The sequence below is a fragment of the Trachypithecus francoisi genome, unplaced genomic scaffold (genome assembly GCF_009764315.1).
Source record: "Trachypithecus francoisi isolate TF-2019V2 unplaced genomic scaffold, Tfra_2.0 Contig00159, whole genome shotgun sequence".
NCBI lineage: Eukaryota > Metazoa > Chordata > Mammalia > Primates > Cercopithecidae > Trachypithecus > Trachypithecus francoisi.
Window position 1 is genome coordinate 51,931 of NW_022680496.1, and position 20,570 is coordinate 72,500.

Sequence of the window (20,570 nt, forward strand, 5' to 3'; positions counted from 1 at the left end):
GGGGGCCAATATTCAACGTTCTTAAAGAAAAGAATTTTCAACCCAGAATTTCATATCCAGCCAAACTAAGTTTCATCAGTGAAGGAGAAATAAAATCCTTTACAGATAAGCAAATGCTTAGAGATTTTGTCACCACCAGGCCTGCCTTACAAGAGACCCTGAAGGAAGCCCTAAACATGGAAAGGAACAACCCGTACCAGCCATTGCAAAAACATGCCAAAATGTAAAGACCATCGAGGCTAGGAAGAAACATCAACTAATGAGCAAAATAACCAGTTAATATCATAATGACAGGATCAAGTTCACACATAACAATATTAATCTTAAATGTAAATGGACTAAATGCTCCAATTAAAAGACACAGACTGGCAAACTGGATAAAGAGTCAAGACCCATCAGTCTGCTGTATTCAGGAGACCCATCTCACATGCAGAGACATACATAGGCTCAAAATAAAGGGATGGAGGAAGATCTACCAAGCAAATGGAGAACAAAAAAAAGCAGGGGTTGCAATCCTAGTCTCTGATAAAACAGACTTTAAACCATCAAAGATCAAAAGAGACAAAGAAGGCCATTACATAATGGTAAAGGGATCAATTCAACAGGAAGAGCTAACTCTCCTAAATATATATGCACCCAATACAGGAGCATCCAGATTCATAAAGCAAGTCCTTAGAGACCTACAAAGAGACTTAGACTCCCATACAATAATAATGGGATTTCAACACTCCACTGTCAACATTAGACAGATCAACGAGACAGAAAGTTAACAAGGATATCCAGGAATTGAACTCATCTCTGCACCAAGCGGACCTAATAGACATCTATAGAACTCTCCACCCCAAATCAACAGAATATACATTCTTCTCAGCACCACATCGCACTTATTCCAAAATTGACCACATAATTGGAAGTAAAGCACTCCTCAGCAAATGTACAAGAACAGAAATTATAACAAACTGTCTCTCAGGCCACAGTGCAATCAAACTACAACTCAGGACTAAGAAACTCAATCAAAACCGCTCAACTACATGGAAACTGAACAACCTGCTCCTGAATGACTACTGGGTACATAACGAAATGAAAGCAGAAATAAAGATGTTCTTTGAAACCAATGAGAACAAAGATACAACATACCAGAATCTCTGGGACACATTTAAAGCAGTGTGTAGAGGGAAATTTATAGCACTAAATGCCCACAAGAGAAAGCAGGAAAGATCTAAAATTGACACTTTAACATCACAATTAAAAGAACTAGAGAGGCAAGAGCAAACACATTCAAAAGCTAGCAGAAGGCAAGAAATAACTAAGATCAGAGCAGAACTGAAGGAGCTAGAGTCACAAAAAACCCTCCAAAAGATCAATGAATCCAGGAGTTGGTTTTTTGAAAAGATCAACAAAATTGACAGGCCGCTAGCAAGACTAATAAAGAAGAAAAGAGAGAGGAATCAAATAGACGCAATAAAAAATGATAAAGGGGATATCACCACCGACCCCACAGAAATACAAACAACCATCAGAGAATACTATAAATGCCTCTACGCAAATCAACTAGAAAATCTAGAAGAAATGGATAATTTCCTGGACACTTACACTCTCCCAAGACTGAACCAGGAAGAAGTTGAATCCCTGAATAGACCAATAACAGGCTCTGAAATTGAGGCAACAATTAATAGCCTACCCACGAAAAAAAGTCCAGGACCAGATGGATTCACAGCTGAATTCTACCAGAGGTACAAGGAGGAGCTGGTACCATTCCTTCTGAAACTATTCCACTCAATAGAAAAAGAGGGAATCCTCCCTAACTCATTTTATGAGGCTAACATCATCCTGATACCAAAGCCTGGCAGAGACACAACAAAAAAAGAGAATTTTAGACCAATATCCCTGATGAACATCGATGCAAAAATCTCAATAAAATACTGGCAAACCGGATTCAGCAGCACATCAAAAAGCTTATCCACCATGATGAAGTGGGCTTCATCCCTGGGATGCAAGGCTGGTTCAACATTCGCAAATCAATAAATGTAATCCAGCATATAAACAGAACCAAAGACAAGAACCACATGATTATCTCAATCGATGCAGAAAAGGCTTTTGACAAAATTCAACAGCCCTTTATGCTAAAAACGCTCAATAAATTCGGTATTGATGGAACGTACCTCAAAATAATAAGAGCTATTTACGACAAACCCACAGCTAATATCATACTGAATGGGCAAAAACTGGAAAAATTCCCTTTGAAAACTGGCACAAGACAGGGATGCCCTCTCTCACCACTCCTATTCAACATAGTGTTGGAAGTTCTGGCTAGGGCAATCAGGCAAGAGAAAGAAATCAAGGGTATCCAGTTAGGAAAAGAAGAAGTCAAATTGTCCCTGTTTGCAGATGACATGATTGTATATTTAGAAAACCCCATCGTCTCAGCCCAAAATCTCCTTAAGCTGATAAACAACTTCAGCAAAGTCTCAGGATACAAAATTAATGTGCAAAAATCCCAAGCATTCTTATACACCAGTAACAGACAAGCAGAGAGCCAAATCAGGAATGAACTTCCATTCACAATTGCTTCAAAGAGAATAAAATACCTAGGAATCCAGCTTACAAGGGATGTAAAGGACCTCTTCAAGGAGAACTACAACCACTGCTCAGTGAAATCAAAGAGGACACAAACAAATGGAAGAACATACCATGCTCATGGATAGGAAGAATCAATATCGTGAAAATGGCCATACTGCCCAAGGTTATTTATAGATTCAATGCCATCCCCATCAAGCTACCAATGACTTTCTTCACAGAATTGGAAAAAACGGCTTTAAAGTTCATATGGAACCAAAAAAGAGCCCGCATTGCCAAGACAATCCTAGGTCAAAAGGACAAAGCTGGAGGCGTCACGCTACCTGACTTCAAACTATACTACAAGGCTACAGTAACCAAAACAGCATGGTACTGGTACCACAACAGAGAAATAGACCAATGGAACAGAACAGAGTCCTCAGAAATAATACCACACATCTACAGCCATCTGATCTTTGACAAACCTGACAAAAACAAGAAATGGGGAAAGGATTCCCTATTTAATAAATGGTGCTGGGAAAATTGGCTAGCCATAAGTAGAAAGCTGAAACTGGATCCTTTCCTTACCCCTTATACGAAAATTAATTCAAGATGGATTAGAGACTTAAATATTAGACCTAATACCATAAAAACCCTAGAAGAAAATCTAGGTAGTACCATTCAGGACATAGGCATGGGCAAGGACTTCATGTCTAAAACACCAAAAGCAACGGCAGCAAAAGCCAAAATTGACAATGGGATCTAATTAAACTAAAGAGCTTTTGCACAGCAAAAGAACTACCATCAGAGTGAACAGGCAACCTACAGAATGGGAGAAAATTTTTGCAATCTACTCATCTGACAAAGGGCTAATATCCAGAATCTACAAAGAACTCAAACAAATATACAAGAAAAAAACAAACAACCCCATCAAAAAGTGGGGAAAGGATATGAACAGACATTTCTCAAAAGAAGACATCCATACAGCCAACAGACACATGAAAAATGCTCATCATCACTCGCCATCAGAGAAATGCAAATCAAAACCACAATGAGATACCATCTCACACCAGTTAGAATGGCAATCATTAAGAAGTCAGGAAACAATAGATGTTGGAGAGGATGTGGAGAAATAGGAACACTTTTACACTGTTGGTGGGATTGTAAACTAGTTCAACCATTATGGAAAACAGTATGGCGATTCCTCAAGGATCTAGAACTAGATGTACCATATGACCCAGCCATCCCACTACTGGGTATATACCCAAAGGATTATAAATTACTCTACTACAAAGACACATGCACACGTATGTTTATTGCGGCACTATTCACAATAGCAAAGACTTGGAATCAACCCAAATGTCCATCTGTGACAGACTGGATTAAGAAAATGTGGCACATATACACCATGGAATACTATGCAGCCATCAAAAAGGATGAGTTTGCGTCCTTGTAGGGACATGGATGCAGCTGGAAACCATCATTCTTAGCAAACTATCACAAGAAGAGAAAACCAAACACCGCATGTTCTCACTCATAGGTGGGAACTGAACAATGAGATCACTTGGACTCGGGAAGGGGAACATCACACACTGGGGCCTATCAGGGGGAGGGGGGAGGAGGGAGGGATTGCATTGGGGTGTTATACATGATATAAACGTTATGCACATGTACCCTAGAACTTAAAGTATAATAAATAAAAAATAAAAAAAATAAAAAATAAAAAATAAAAAATAAAAAAAAAAAGAGAAAAATGGAGAAGAGATGGTAATTTGAGAGGGTTGTAGGGATTTGAGATGTGAGAAAGTTAAACATGGTTATCTACAGAGGGGAAAAATGCCATAATAAAGGGAGAGTGTGAAAATGTCAGGAGCCGAGGGAAGTTGTTCTAGGTTACTGGGGACGTAGAGAAGCATGGAATGCAGAGCCCAGGTGGAGAGAGAAGCTCCCATGGAAGAGAAGCATCTCTTCCACTGTTATGAGGAAGAACGACCAGGGTGATTGGAGATGCAGGTAATTTTGTAAATAGTGGGAGAAGAAACTGGGAAAGTTCCTGCCTAAACCACTGGAAAGAAATTGTGGAGTTAGATACTTAGAATCACATCTCAGCCTGACTCCTTTTTACTTGTGTGATCTAGAGAAAATTACCTGTCTGAACTTTGTTTATTTATGTGTGAAATGGAGTTCACAATAGGTCTAAAGTTAGATAACATGGAAAGCTCTTAACAGTGCCTAGCCCATGGTTGAGGCTCAGTAGTGCTAATTGTTTCATCTTCCTTTCCCTTCATTACTTTGAGATACAAAGTTTCTTCAAAAAGTGATAAGGAGAGATTGTGTCAAGTGCATGTCACACACATGAAAATAACTGGTATCAGTGACTGATACCATGGCACAGTGACATTCAGAGGAGCAGCAACAGTGAACCAGGTATTTAAGGCTTGGGTTTAAAGAGCATAATATAGTATTTTTCCTTTCCTTAAATAAAGGCAAAGATGAAACAAGTTAATAGGGGCTTAACACAATAAGCTATGAAGTTCATTGTTGTAGAAAACCATTGTATAGTCAAGATATTCAATGAGTTGTCAACTAGGGTCCTTGATCTAGATAAATGACAAAAGATACGTAGCTAGTTAGCTCTAAGTATTTGTTTAAATATATTTACATGGTTTTCTTCTCTTCCTATTCTATCTCCTACTAACAAATCAACTACTACCCCTGATAAAACAAAAACAAGAGGAACACACGCATACCTGTAAGGTTTTCCAAGTCTATAAATATATTTCTGGTCTTAAGTGCAGGCACCCTTCCTGATTCGTCTAATTTTTTTACATAATGTGGTCTCTTGGTTTCCTCCTTGTAATTTTTCTTCATTATATATTTAAAACTTTTGTGTGTGTAAGATGTCATTAATTTAAAGTCTCTGGACATTTTGTGTTTAGTCATTAAGTGTCGAGTTATTAAGTATCTGCTTTGTTAGGCCATGAGCTAGAACTGGGGGATGCTGTGATAATAAAAATTCACTTTCTGAAAAACTTCAGGAAAGGGAGGCAAGTACATGTGGATAAGTGGTATGATATAATTTTAAGTACCATTTTTGGAAGACATTTTAGAAGTCTTTATGCAAACACTTTTGAAAGAAAGGTTTTCTAAAGGAAAGCTTTTCCAGAGAGATTTTTTGAAACCTTAGATGGAATTGGACTTTATGCCCACTTTTGTGGGGGGGAAAAAAATTCCTTAGTCTAGGCCGGGCACGGTGGCTCATGCCTGTAATCCCAGCACTTTGGAAGGCTGAGGCAGGTAGATCATGAGGTCAGGAGATCAAGATCATCTTGGCTAACATGGTGAAACCCCATCTCTACTAAAAAATAGAAAAAATTAGTCGGGCGTGTTGGTGGGTCCCTGTAGTCCCAGCTACTTGGGAGACTGAGGCAGGAGAATGGCGTGAACCCGGGAGGCGGAGCTTGCAGTGAGCCAAGTTCATGCCACTGGACTCCAGCATGGGCGACAGAGCGAGACTCCATCACAAAAAAAAAAAATTTCCTTAGTCTAGTCACTATTCTGACTTGTATTTGATTATTAGGCCAGTTTTAATTTTATGTTGTTAATTTTAGTCCCTTCCAGATATGCAGCATATTCAGGAAGAAAACTTATCTTCCCCACCATTGGGTCCTCCCAACTATCTACAAGTTTCCAAAGATTCTGCCAGTACTAGTAGCAAGAATTCTTCTTGTGACACGGATGACTTTGTTTTGGTGCCACACAACATCTCGTCAGACCACTCATGTGAGAATCTTTTCTACTTGTACACATTATATTATTTAATCTACTAAACTAGCATCTTTTTTTAACCCGTATATTACACTTTCTTGCATAGGGCACCTTTTCAAATGAGCATTTTATTTAGTTGTTTAAATTCTCAGAATTATATTCCTACCTTTCTAAAATTTGCTGAATCATCGTCTTCTATTAAACAGTAAGTTTGGATTCTGAAGGTACATGAAAACTTTATAGGAAATGATCTCAAATTCTGTTTGTATCCAAACAGAAACAGAGAAACCAGTGAATGAGTGAATGAGTACTTATTTAGTAGATGCTCATTCTAGGCACTGTGCTAGTTGTTGTGAAGACCTTAATCCCTAGACTGAATGTAATTAAGTATTAGCTGGCTGCGGAAGGGAAAACATGGACCACAGCAGCAGTGCTGTGGCAGTTTATAACCAGCATTATGAGAACCGAGAGTTACCTTTAAAACTCATCTAGTACAGTGGTTTTATTTCTTTACCAAAGGTAATTAAAACTTTTAAAATCATGAAACATTTTAAACAAAATAATAGAGCATATACACAAAGTACCCACTAGGCTGTGTTACTTTTATATAGGTCAGTATTTTGCCGTATTTGTCTTAGATGTCTTTTTAAAATATATAAAATGCTGTAAGTCGCCTATGCAGTGGCTCATGCCTGTAATCCCACCACTTTGGGAGGCTGAGGTGGTCGGATCATGAGGTCAGGAGTTTGAGACCAGCCTGACCAACATGGTGAAACCCCATCTCTACTAAAAATACAAAAATTAGCCAGGCATGGTGGCACGCACCTGTAATCCCAGCTACTTAAGAGACTGAGGCTGGAGAATTGCTTGAACCTACTCCAGGAGTACTGGGGTCCCCGGCAGGCCGAGGTTACAGTGAACTGAGATTGTGCCATTACACTCCAGCCTGGGTGACAGAGAGCAACTCCGTCTCAAAAAACAAACAAAAACAAAACAAAAAAATGCTGTAAGTATAGCTAAAGTGCCTTTTCTCTTTCTGCTTTTGCCAGGGGTATATTCTTCCTGTAGATTTTGTATTTCTACATGTAATTGTATCCATACTTAAGATTTTTGTGTTTTTACAGTTACAGGTTGAGCCTGCCAAATTAGAACATCTGACATGCCCCCAAATCTGAAACTTTTAGAGTGCCAGCATGATGCTCAATGGAAATGCTCACTGAAGCATTTCAGATTTTAGATTTTTTGCATTTTGTAAATATTCTAAATGCGAAATTCATTCTAATATATGAATTGTATAGTTGTATAATATAACTAAAACACAGTTTATCCATTTCCCTACTGATTTATAGTTGGGTTATTTCTACCTTTTCACTATCCAAAATGTAATGAGCCAGGCATTGTGGTTCACAACCTGTAATCCCAGTAGTTTAGGAGGCTGAGGAGGAAGGATTGCTTGAACCCAGGAATTTGAAGCCAGTCTGGGCAACATAGTGAGATTTTTTCTCTACAGAAATAAAAATGTTAGCCAGGCGTGGTGGTGCACACCTGTAGTCAGAGCTTCTCTGGGGGCTGAAGTGGGAGGATATCGCATGAACCCCCAATTTCAAGACCAGCCAGGCATCATAGCGAGACCCCCACCTTTACCAAAAATAGAATGCTGGGTGTGGTGGTGCATGCCTGTAGTCTCAGCTTGGGGGTTTGAGGCTGCAGTGAGCCATGATTGTGCCACTGCACTCCAGCCTGGGCAACAGAGCAAGACGCTGTCTCAAAAAATACATATATATTATAACAGACATTCTTGTGTACATGTCCCAGAACTTCTTCTAACTGAAAACTTAGATATCTACAACTTTGTAATATATTGGTACAAACAACTTGTACTAATTTTTTCATGCAGCCCTAGTGTTATAATGGTGTTCTATATTTTCTTCTAAAGATTTTTTTTTTACATATAATTTTACCTGTAATTCATTTTTGTAGATGGAGCAAGGTAGAGATTGGTCAGTTGTCCTATTTATTAAATATTTGTCTTTTCTCCACTGATATGCAGTGTCAACGTTTGTCATGCCACGTTTGTCATGTCAGCTTGAAATACAGGATGGGGTTTCTTTTTTTTGTCTATATTATAATAATTTTTAAATTTGTGTGTGTCAGTATGTGTGTGTGGTCAGGGAGGGAAGGAGGGGCAGAGAGCAGAGAGCATTTCAGTGTTCTTCAGAATCACTCTGGCTATTCTTGGCCCTTTCCCCTCACATATAGTTTAATTTCGGCTCGATAATTTTATGAAAACCATTTTGGCATTTTGATGGGAATTGCATTGACTGTATAGTATGACCTATTCAAGGACAGGTAGGTTCTTTACAATATTAAGTCACCTAATTAGGAATGTGTATTTCTCCACTTATTTAGGTTTCTTTAATGTGTTTTGATACATTTTTATACTTTTCTATATAAAGAGCATTCACATCTTTTGTTTTATTCTAGTTGTCTTTTTTCTTGTGTGTGCTGGTGTAAATGTTTCAGAACTGCTCCTGTCAAGATCTTCCTGCTGCCAAATCCTAGGGGTCAGTTCTCATTCCTCATTATCCTGATGTATACACACTTGTTACAGTTGATCTCGCCCTTCTTTTTAATGATTAAAAATGTGCTATTGTGAAACGTATCATAATACAAGATGTTTAAAACAGCTATACAGTTTAAAAGTAATGTATAACAAATACCTGAGTGCCCAGCTGATTTTTATCTTTTTTTGGTCTGATTTTCCATCTTTTTGTCTTATTGCTCTAATTTAATTTCATTAATGTTTCTTCTTACCCTTTTAGGGAGTTTTTATTTTATGCCCTCATGTTTTAAATTTTCAGAAGTTTTTTCTCCGAGTATTGTTTTTATTTCAACATGCAGTATATTGTTGTATGCTTCTTGAGGATGGAGAATTTGAAAGTTGTTTGAGAGCTCTGTACATGAGAATGTCTCATTGACAGCAAGCCTCTTTGATGAATGATATGGCGGGGGCAGTTCTTGGGACTATTTCCCTTTTGGAGGGCTACTCAGATCCCCCAAAAGACTCATCCAATGTTTTGCCTAAAGAGAACCTATCTGGATTCGCAAAATGGGAGAAGCATGGAGTTCTCAATAGTCAGTGTAAAATTTCATTTAATAACTCTTTTCCACTAAACTTTTGTCAGTGTAGTACCCTTGCCTTTAATTTTTCCTGCTGTTCTGCAGTCCAGAGACCCTCTGTTTTACTCTGTCCCAAGTGTGAATGTACAGTGGGAGATGGGCATTGCCTACCTGCAAAAGGTTGGGGAAAGGATATAAAATTCTAACTGCTTCTTTTAAAAAGAATTCTGTATAAAAAAAATATGTTGTATTATGTATGTTTAAGCTATGCAACGTGATATTATGAGATATACAAATGGCTTACAATTTTTTGACTTTATGTGAATAGGAAAATGATTTACATTCAGTAGAAACCATCCCTCAAATTTTGAATTTTGATATTTTTCTGTATTAGCAATATGCGGTACAGAACTCTCTTGTGATGCTGGGTGGAAGCAGTGAGCTGCAGCTCCTAGTCAGCCCGCGATCACCAGAGTAAACAGCTGATGCTGGAGATACTCAACACTTTATAAAACAGGCTTTGTGTGCCCAATTGTAGGCCAGTGTAAGTATTCTGAGCGTGTTTAAGGTAGCTGGGCTTAGCCATGATGTTAGGTAGGTTAGGTGTATTAAATGCGTTTTGACTCAGGACAATTTCAACCTACAATGGGTTTATTCAAAAGTGACACCATCTTAGGTTGAGGGGCATGTGTCTATAGTAAAATGGTTACTACAGTGAAATAAATTAATGTATTCATCAACTCACATTAGTTACCCACGCCCGCTCCATGAGCAGCTGTAATCTATTCACTTACCAAAAATCCTGAATACGATATACTATGATGAACTATATTCTGACTGCTTCTAAACAGACTTTCAGTCAGTCCTGCTTTTAGTCCTACCTTCAGTGCCACTCTGAAAGGTATCTGGTACTGCTGATTACTCAGCATTTTGGAGTTCTGTGATGTAAATTGGTTTACTTCTGGGCTTTCCAGCTGTCTAAGGTTCTATCTTCTTGGGTCAACTAAGTCAAATACTACTTGTCCATCAACTTTATACCTTCCAAATTTTGGTGGCTGTGGACTTTTCTGGTTTTTTTTTTTGTCCTTGTGAGTTTAGGCTCTTCTCTTTTCTGTCCTTCCCATTGCCTCTATAGTTTCAGAATTACAATATGGTATCAAAACTCTATGAATATTACTTAAAATATGATTATTTACTGGTCCTGACTTAAAATTTTTTGTAAATTTGGTCATTGAAAGCCATTTAAGATCTTTTTGTGAATCTTTTTTGTCCTTAGGATAATCCCGTTGGGTATATGCAATCAAATTATTGAGTATCAAAGTTACTTGAGGCCGGGTTCAGTGGCTTATGTCTGTAATCTCAGCACTTTGGGAGGCCGAGGTGGGCAGATCACTTGAGGTCAGGAGTTCGAGACCAGCCTAGCCAACATGGGGAAACCCCGTCTCTACTAAAAATACAAAAATTAGCTGGGTGTGGTGGCACACACCTGTAATCCCAGCTACTTAGGAGACTGAGGCAGGAGAATTGCTTGAACCTTGGAGGCAGAGGTTGCAGTGAGCCGAGATCATGCTCCTCTCTGTCTCAAAAATACATAAATTTAAAAAAAAAGTTACTTGAAATAATTTCCCTCTCGTGATTAAGCTATCAGGTTTGCTACATGATTAGATTCTTTTACTTTTGATTTTTAGGGATTTTATTTTCTTTTGATTTAATTTCGTTTGAAAATTATGTATGGTTTCAAACTCAAAGCTATGAAAGAAAATAACACTTAGTGAAGTCTAGCTTCTATCCCTCCCTCCTCTCCCTGTTTTCTGAATTCTCCTATAGGCAAGTATTCATTGTCTTTAAATAAAAATGGACTTCCCCTTTGCCCTGCTACTCTTTGTCCCCTTACCCTGATTTATTTTCCTTTATAATGCTTATTGCTACCTGACATTATTGTGGGTTTTTTTTTGAGAATGGGGTCTTGCTGTGTTGCCCAGGCAGGTCTCAAACTCCTGGGCTCAAGCTATTCTTCTGCCTCTGCCTCTCTAAATGATGGGGTTCCGGGCGTGAGCTACCACATCTGGCCTTCCATGACATGTTGTTCAACAACCCATGCAAGACCTGATAGAGTGTTATGCAGGAGGATGGGGTAATCCGACATTTTATTGAACTAGGCTTTGTTTTATGGTCAGTTCTTCTATTATGTTATATACAATGTTCTTTGCAAAATTTTGCAGTAAACTTATGTGCAAAATGGTATTAAGGGCACAACTCTCAGAACCTTTGTCATTGACACAGAAAATGGAACCTGATAAAAACAGTAGCACAGTTTTTGCATGTTTAATGGTGAAGAAATATGTAAACACTGCAATAAATATGGCATTTTATTTTGAAGAAGACCTCAAATTTGCTTATAGAAGTGGGCATCCAAAGAGTTGCAGCCTATGTCTTCAGTTAGGTGTAGTTTTCTGAGGTTATTTATTATTTCTTATAGATGAAATCATAACATAAGCCAATGGTAATTTTGCATTGTGCATGAAATCCTAATAATCATGTTGGAACAAATTTGTGTTTTTTTGAGCAGATGGTATAACAGGAACTGATTGTACTTTTTTCTCCTTTAGATGATATGCCAATGGGGACTGCTGGCAGGCGTGCTTCAAATGAGTTCTTGGTGTGTGGAGGGTATGTATATTTACATTATCTTATTAAAATATTTTTTATATTTTATTTTTGTAAGGTTATAGAACTTAGTGTTCTTGATTTAAGGTTTATTTTGTTTTATAGTCCATTGTTTCTTCTTTTTTTTTGGAGACGGAGTCTGGCTCTGTCGCCCAGACTGGAATGCAGTGGTGCGATCTCGGCTCACTGCAAGCCCCGCCTCCGGGTTCACGCTATTCTCCTGCCTCAGCCTCCCGAGTAACTATAGGCAGCCTGCCATCACGCCCGGCTAATTTTTTGTATTTTTAATAGAGACAGGGTTTCACTGTGTTAGCCAGGATGGTCTCGATCTCAGCCTCCCAAAGTGTTGGGATTACAGGTGTGAGCCACCGCACCCAGCCTCATTATTTCTTTTCTTGAAATTTTATTTAGTTATTTTTTTCTTTGAGATGGGGTCTTGCTCTGTGGCCCAGGCTGGAGTGCATTGGTGGGATATTGGCTCACTACAACCTCCACCTCCTGGGTTTAAGCGATTCTCCTGTCTCAGCCTCCTGAGTAGCTGGGATTATAGGCATGTGCCACCACGCCCTGCTAATTTTTTTTTTTTTTTTTTTTTTGAGACGGAGTCTCGTCCTGTCATCCAGGCTGGAGTGCAGTGGCGGGATCTCGGCTCACTGAAACCTCTACCTCCCAGGTTAAAGTGATTCTTCTGCTTCAGCCTCCTGAGTAGATGGAATTACAGGTATGCACCACCATGCCCGGCTAATTTTTCGTATCTTTAGTAGAGATGGGGTTTCACCATGTTGGCCAGGCTGGTCTGGAACTCCTGACCTCAGGTAATCCGCCCGCCTCCGCCTCCCAAAGTGCTGGGATTACAGGTGTGAACCATTGTGCCCAGCCTGAAATTTTAATTGTGATAAAAAACACATAAAATGTACTATTTCAGCCATTTTAACGTTTATAGTTCATTAGTGTTAAATATGTTCATATTGTTATGCAACCAATTTCTAGGACTTCTTCATTTTGCAAATCTGAAACTCTATACTCATTAAACATTACCTCCCCATTTCCCCTTCCCCTCAAGTCCCTGATAATAACCACGTTCTGCTCTCTGTTTCTATGAATTTGACTACTTTAGATACCTCATGTAAGTGAAACCATATAGCATTTGTCTTTTTTGTGACTTGGCTTATTTCACTTAGCATAATGACTGTAAGGTTCATCCATGTTGTGGCATGTGACAGGCCTCTTCCCTTTTTATAGCCGAATTATATTCCATGGTGTGTATATGTTGCGTTTTGTCTCTCCATTCATCCACTGATGAACATTTGGGTTGCTTCAACCTCTTTGCTATTGTGCATACTGTTATGAACATGAGTGTGTAAATATCTCCTTAAGATCTTGCTTTCAGTACCTTTGGATATGTACGGAGAAGTGAGATTGCTGGCTCATATGGTAATTTTGTGTTTAATTTTTTAAGGAATTGGCTAAATTTTCCATAGCAGTTGTGCCATTTTACAATTCCACCAACAGTGCACAGGGGTTCCCGTTTCTCCACATTCTCACCAGCATTTGTTATTTTCTATTTTTTTGATAGTAGCCATCCTAATTAATGAGCGTGAGGTGATACCTCATTGTGATTTTGATTTGCACTTCTCTAATGATTAGTGATGTTGAGCATCTTTTCTTATACTTCTTAGCCATTTGTATGTCATCTTTGGAGAAATGTCCAGTCAAGATCTTTGCCCATTTTTAAACTGAGTTATTTGAGTTTTTGTTGTTGGGTTTTAAGAGTTCTCTCTATATTTTGGATGTTAGCCTCTTGTCAGGTATGATTTGCATTTATTCCCATTCTGTTGGTTGTCTTTTGACTCTTTGTGTCCTTTGACACATGAAAGTTTTTTTAAGTTTGAGGAGGTCATATTTCTCTATTTTTTGTTTTGTTGCCTGTGCTTTTGCCGTCATATTCAAGAAATCATTGCCTACTCTTAATGTCATTAAATTTTTCCTCTATGTTTTCTTCTAGGAGCTTTATAGTTTTGGGTATAATGTTCAGGCCTTTAATCCCCTTTGAGTTAATTTTTGTATATGGTGTATGATAAGATTCCAGCTTTACTCTTTTGCATGTGGATATCCAGTTTTCCCAGCACTATTTGCTTGAAGAGACTGTCCCTGTCCCATTGTGTGGTCTTAGCATTCTTGTCTGAGATCATTTCATTTCACTGTATATGCAAGAGTATCTTTTTTTTTTTGTTTTCTTTTTTTTGAGACGGAGTTTCGCTCTTATTTGCTCAGGCTGGAGTGCAGTGGTGCAATTTCAGCTCACTGCAGCCTCCGCCTCCCAGGTTCAAACAAGTCTCCTGCGTCAGCCTCCAGGGTAGCTGGGATTACAGGTGCCCGCCACCACGCCTGGCTAATTTTTTGTATTTTTAGTAGAGACGGCGTTTCGCCATGTTGGTCAGGCCTGTCTCGAACTCCTGACCTTGTGATCCACCTGCCTCGGCCTCCCAAACTTTAAACAATTTGATGTACTCTAAGGCACCCCTTGAGTAGCACCGGTACGTTGGGGTCCCTCAGTGCACAGTTTGGGAACCATGGGGATAAGTAAATCTTGTACAGACTTGTTTCTTTCCTTTCTTTGAGGATATGGGAATTCAAATACGGGAATTGTGTATTGCCAGATTTTCACTTCTTTTGATTTGCTGCCTTTTTTTCTTCTTGAGTCATCTTTGGCTCCTTTTTGGCTTCTCTTCCTATGGTCTAATTCTTGAACTTTCCTTTGCCAGTGAATATGCATTTTTCTCTAAAGCAGCACTTCCTAGTAACAGTGCCTCCATTAGCTACACGGCAGTTTTCAGTACATGTAGGGAATATCTATTCCTTGCGCATCCAGACAAAAAATAGGCACAGCCATGGGAATGAGGATATCAGAATTCTGAAAACTGGTTGTTGCCAGACATTGATGGAGGCCAGCTGCGTACACAGCCCATGGTGCATTCGAGTGTACCATCTGAGTGGATTTCTAACTTTCTGATTGCTTCCCTTTACATGAAGTAACCCCTTTCTCACTGGAACCTTGCAAGCTGTGTGCCTGACTAGGCCCTTTTCTGATGCTGCTTTGGCCTCTGGGTAATGAGCAGGTTATCTCCACTTGGCTCCCCATTGCTTACACAGCCCCATGAGTGTGAGCTCACAGCTGTGGCTTAGCATTAGTGTGCTAGATTGTGTTTCACAGAAGCTCTTATATGCATAGATCCTTCCTTCCTTCTTTCCCTGTGTCCCTTGGTATTACTTCCAGCTGAACCCTTACTTTCCTGATTACTTATCAGCCTTTCAGGATTTACTCATGGAGTCTTCTGAAACAAAGATGCAACTAGGGATCTCCTGATGTGAAGATTATGAATTTGAGGAAGTTATCATGCTATCTCCTAGTGTTTATTTGTCCTTTTGCATTTGTGCTTTCCTCTCAGCACAAGTAGAATAACGTGATTGTGCTACCATGTGGCCAGGCTGCCTCATCTTTCAAGTATTTCATATGGGTCCCAGATGACGTTCCACACAGAGAATGTTGTGAATTGCAGTTCCTAGTGGAGGTGAGGAAGATGTGCTGGAGACTCAGGACATACATAGACTTTCCCTCTCCTTACCTTGGACTCAGGGAGTTGAGTGATGGTTAAATATTGGTGTTAATACTAAGTTGTACAGGAAAATGGCTGCAGTTGTCTTAGCTAGCTGGAGGTCTGGAATTTGTCCAGGGAAGACTTTCTAAACTCTGAGCAAGTCTGCTTGCAGGTCCTGTCCAGAGACTATCTGAGATAACATTTGCAGAACGCGGTCCATGGTTGTTCATGTCCTCATGCTGGTGGTGGGCGGAACCAGAGGTGTTAGAGAAGCCAGCTGAGATTACCTGAGAGAGGTGCTTAGAATGATGAGGTTGCTAAGTTTACTTCTTTGAGTACCTTTATTTAGCTTCTTCCCTTTGGAGATTAACCAGTACAGGAAAAATTTTAGAGCTTGGTAATGTGTATTTAAAAAAAAAATTCCCTGATGTGCTTCAGCAGGGAATGAATGCTTCAAAAACACTGTTTACTTACTAAATTGAAACAATAGAAAAATGGCCTTTATTCATTCACATTCTGATATTTGATGGCTGTGTTGTTCTTAAGGAACTTGGGTTGTCAGACCTGTGAGTGCACTGGCTTGCAGACACCAGAGCTGATTAGTGAAGTACTGTTAAGCTGTTTTAGTGGTAGTAGAGGGTTTGTGTTTTTGGGCTTTTGTTTGTTTTTAGGATGTAGATAAACTGAAGAATCAGATGTATAGATATTAAAAAATTCATTATTGTGTTTAAAGATACTAAATGGAAATACCTAAATAAAAATGTGTAGAGAGAGCTCATAGAAGCACACTAAATGGTGTATCATTAGGAATTCCACTCGGCTGTAAACCACAGGGTCCTAACTGTAGTGTGGTTGAATGCTAAAGGTTTTCTCACATGAAAAAAGTCACGATAAATAGGTGTTTCCTTGGTTTCTGTGGTTCAAGGAAGTTATATGTCTTCAGGTCTTTTGCCCTTTTTTTGTGGTTCAAAGGTACCTGCTGAAGCTCCAGCAAATATGCTCACATTTTGAGCAGGAAGAATGAGTAGAAGACTTCTGTTTATATCTCACTGACCAAGAAAGACATATGGCTATCCTTGGCTGCAAGGGAGTCTGGGATATGCTACAGTTAATTGGGCATATTATTGCTACTAATAAAATTTAAGTTATTTTTTAGTAAGACATAAAGGCTGAATGGATATTGGGAAAGCAGCTAACATCTCCACTACAGAAGTGTTTTGTATTTCTTTTTAATTTGAAATAAGTCATCTCTCTTAGGGCCCAGTGTTATCTCTGATATGTTTTAGGATATATTGTAAAGTGAATTGAAAGTGATATAAGGACATTCTATTTCTGAATTTATGAAAAGTGAGGAAAGAGGTTATTAAAGAAACCAAAGACTGACACTACAAAATGTGGACGTCAGGCTGGGCGCGGTGGCTCAAGCCTGTAATCCCAGCACTTTGGGAGGCCGAGACGGGCGGATCACGAGGTCAGGAGATCGAGACCATCCTGGCTAACACGGTGAAACCCCATCTCTACTAAAAATACAAAAACTAGCCGGGCGAGGTGGCGGGCGCCTGTAGTCCCAGCTACTCGGGAGGCTGAGGCAGGAGAATGGCGTAAACCCGGGAGGCGGAGCTTGCAGTGAGCTGAGATCCGGCCACTGCACTCCAGTCCGGGCGACAGAGTGAGACTCCGCCTCAAAAAAAAACAAAAAAAAAAGAAACAAAATGTGGACATCAGATGAGTTGCATGCTTTGAAAATTTGCGCAATGTATTCTCCTTCTTCATAAAGTCAGAGCTCTTTGGGAATGCTTACAGCATTCATGACTTTTGCAAACATTCCAGTCATCTTTGCTATTGAACTTCCTGTTCTTTTCCCCAGCATATTTTCCTATTTTTTCTCTCACATAGTAATGAATAGCAGAATGTGAGTGGATGAGAGTTTTGCTGACCTATGGACTTTTCCTGTTGTTGTAAAGGAACTTTTTTCCAGGTTGTTGTAATTCTTAGTCCTCAATATGCATATGAATGCCAGGAGTTTTTTAGATAATAAATGTGAGTTTTTTGACTTTATATATTTTTTTAACAAGATCATTTCTTATTAAGGTAGTGGAGTGACCATTTTGCTCTTTCTAGAATTTTCTCTAAATGTAACTAATGGGTCAAATGAAAGAAAAACAGTCCTACCACTGTTTCTTTCCTTTTTCAATAAACTGTGATTGCAGGCAGTATCAGCCTACTGTGTCACCTCACAGTGAAACAGCACCAATTCCAGTACCTACTCAAATAAGGAATTATCAACGCATAGAGCAGAATCTTACATCTACTGCCAGCTCAGGCACAAATGTACATGGTTCTCCAAGGTAAGTTAGTAACTTTTTTCTTGCTTAATTCTTTTTCTTCTCCTTTAAAAAAAAAAATTATTGTTATTGGAAGATCTGTTAGTTTCCATGGCATAGTCTCTTACATGTGTGTATACTGGAAATGCATAAAATTGAATAAAAAAGTTTTATAATTGATAATTTAAATGATATTTAAGTTTAACTTGATAATATAGTATGATATTATATATATTTTTTATTTATATATGTTAGGTATACATGTATATAGATACATATACTTATAAAGTATAATTAGTTTTAAGAATTGAGGAAGAACTTATTAAAAAAACGAAATCTCACCAGTTGTAGCAGATTATTTACGTATTGTTTACTTTTTCCCCGATCCTGAGACCTTACTAAGATCATATTAAAGGAATGACAAAGGTACAAGTCCACACAAACACGTGAAATAAGAATAGATTATTCTTTTTTTCTTTTTCTTTTTCTTTTCCTTTTTTTTTGTGCTTTAGAGATGGGGTCTCACTACGTTGACCAGGCTGGTCTTGAACTCATGGCCTCAAGCGATCCTCCCATCTCAGCCTCCCAAAGTGCTGGGATTACAGGTGTGAGCCACCACGCCTGGCCAAGCATAGATTATTCTTATTCTATTCAGTAAGAGAGAGAGTTCAGTAAATTTCTGGAAAACAGAAGGGGATAGAAGAATGGTACTTGATTTAGCATGGCAGACGTAAGTATGCATGTAATCAGGGATTCTGATATAACGAGAATCACTGTGACCCACAGTATCCTCAGAGAGTACTAAATCTCAGAGAACTTGATAGAGTGAAGGGAGGAAATAGCACTTTGACTTCTGGTAACTAATTCTACATGTATGTATAGTCATGGACATACTCTACATATACAGGCCTCTTCTGTGTATGAAATTGCATTTACACAAAGTTGTTAACTGTTACGATACCAAAGGATGAAAAAGAAGCCAAATGGCTGCCAGTAATGAACTAATTTATTATGATCCATCTCTGATAATGGAATATTACACACCTTCCATTCCACAAAGAGTGAAGGAGCTCCCTCTGTGCCAAAGTGGAAAGATTTCCAAGTTATAATATAAAATGAAAAAAGTGAAGTGATTAACAGTATATTATGCAGTGGTTCTCAAAGTTTATTCTGTGGATCCCTTCAGAGGGTCCATGAGATCAAAACTATTTTCATAATACAAATTAGGACATTATTTGCTTTTTTCATTGCATCGATACATGCACTGATAGTACAAAAAGCAAAGATGGATAAAGCTATTGGAACCTTTGCCTGAATCAGGGTGGTGGTACCCAAACAGTGCTATTAGTCTTTGTATTCTTCTCCACCACACACTTGCGGTACAAAGGAATGTCCTTAATGAGGCAGTAAAAATTAATATATTTCTTTGAAAATCTCAATCCTTGAGTAGGATGTACACATAAAGCACTTTTGCCGCATATTAGAGTAGTTATCTCAGGAAAAGCACTGGTATGATTGTTCTAGTTCCAAGTTGAACTAGCTACTTAGTCATAGAGTACCCTTTTTATTTTAAAAAATGGCTGACAAACGATGGTTATGGGTATCAAGCAGCCATTTTGTCAAAAATGGTAAGTCCACTTTGAAGAAAACAAGCAATGATAAATGTCAATGATAAAACTTGAGCTTTTAAGCAAAAATTAGAATGTTGGAAAAATTCAGTGGTCGATACAAGTTTGACAGCTTCTGTTAAACCTTGACAGGTGTTTCTTTTAAAATTGAGGATGATATTTTGTTATGAATATTACTTTTTTGATATTGTTTAATGTATCAACATTGGAATTATTTGCATAACTCAGTGAACCAATGTTTTCCAAATTACTAAATGGTTAAAAAAAATCATGCACAGGTAAAAGTTTCATTCAAAGTGCAAGATTCTTTGCAAAAGAATGGAGTCTCGCATAATGGAGTATGAGTTCATTAATCTGGTTTCAGATCCACATTGCAGTGAACCTTTTAGCAACAACCACTTGCTGAATTTTGGTGTAGTATCAAAGAAGCATGTCACAGTTAACCTGAAAAGGCTACGAAAATATTCCTTCCTTTCACAGTTACACATCTGTGGAAGGCTGGATCCTCCTCATGTACTTTACTCAAAATAACGTGTCTTAAAACAGATTGAGTGCAGAAGCAATTATGAGAATCCAAATGTCTTCTGTGAGCCATTAGAAATTTATAAAAATGTGTAAAATAATGCCGTGCTTCTCTTTTTTTTTTTTTGAGGCAGAGTCTTGCTCTGTTGCCTGGACTGGAGTGCAGTGGCCGGATCTCAGCTCACTGCAAGCTCCGCCTCCCGGGTTTACGCCATTCTCCTGCCTCAGTCTCCCGAGTAGCTGGGACTACAGGCGCCCGCCACCTCGCCCGGCTAGTTTTTGTATTTTTAGTAGAGACGGGGTTTCACCGTGTTAGCCAAGATGGTCTCGATCTCCTGACCTCGTGATCCGCCCGTCTCGGCCTCCCAAAGTGCTGGGATTACAGG

At 38.8% G+C, this 20,570-nt stretch overlaps 1 protein-coding gene across 3 annotated transcripts in view; it reads left to right on the forward strand.

The window, feature by feature from the left end:
* ULK2 (unc-51 like autophagy activating kinase 2) overlaps nucleotides 1–20,570 on the forward strand; it is an 89,805-nt gene that overhangs the window by 39,256 nt on the left and 29,979 nt on the right. The window contains exons 1-4 of one of the 3 annotated variants that reach the window (XM_033189878.1): nucleotides 4,282–4,983; nucleotides 6,168–6,339; nucleotides 12,054–12,114; nucleotides 17,921–18,058. In XM_033189878.1, coding sequence (XP_033045769.1) covers nucleotides 6,180–6,339; nucleotides 12,054–12,114; nucleotides 17,921–18,058 — 359 coding nt within the window. In that variant the 5' untranslated portion in view covers nucleotides 4,282–4,983; nucleotides 6,168–6,179. Of the gene's footprint in view, nucleotides 1–4,281; nucleotides 4,984–6,167; nucleotides 6,340–12,053; nucleotides 12,115–17,920; nucleotides 18,059–20,570 lie in introns of those variants that run through there. The other 2 variants (XM_033189792.1, XM_033189960.1) reach the window with 2 other exon arrangements.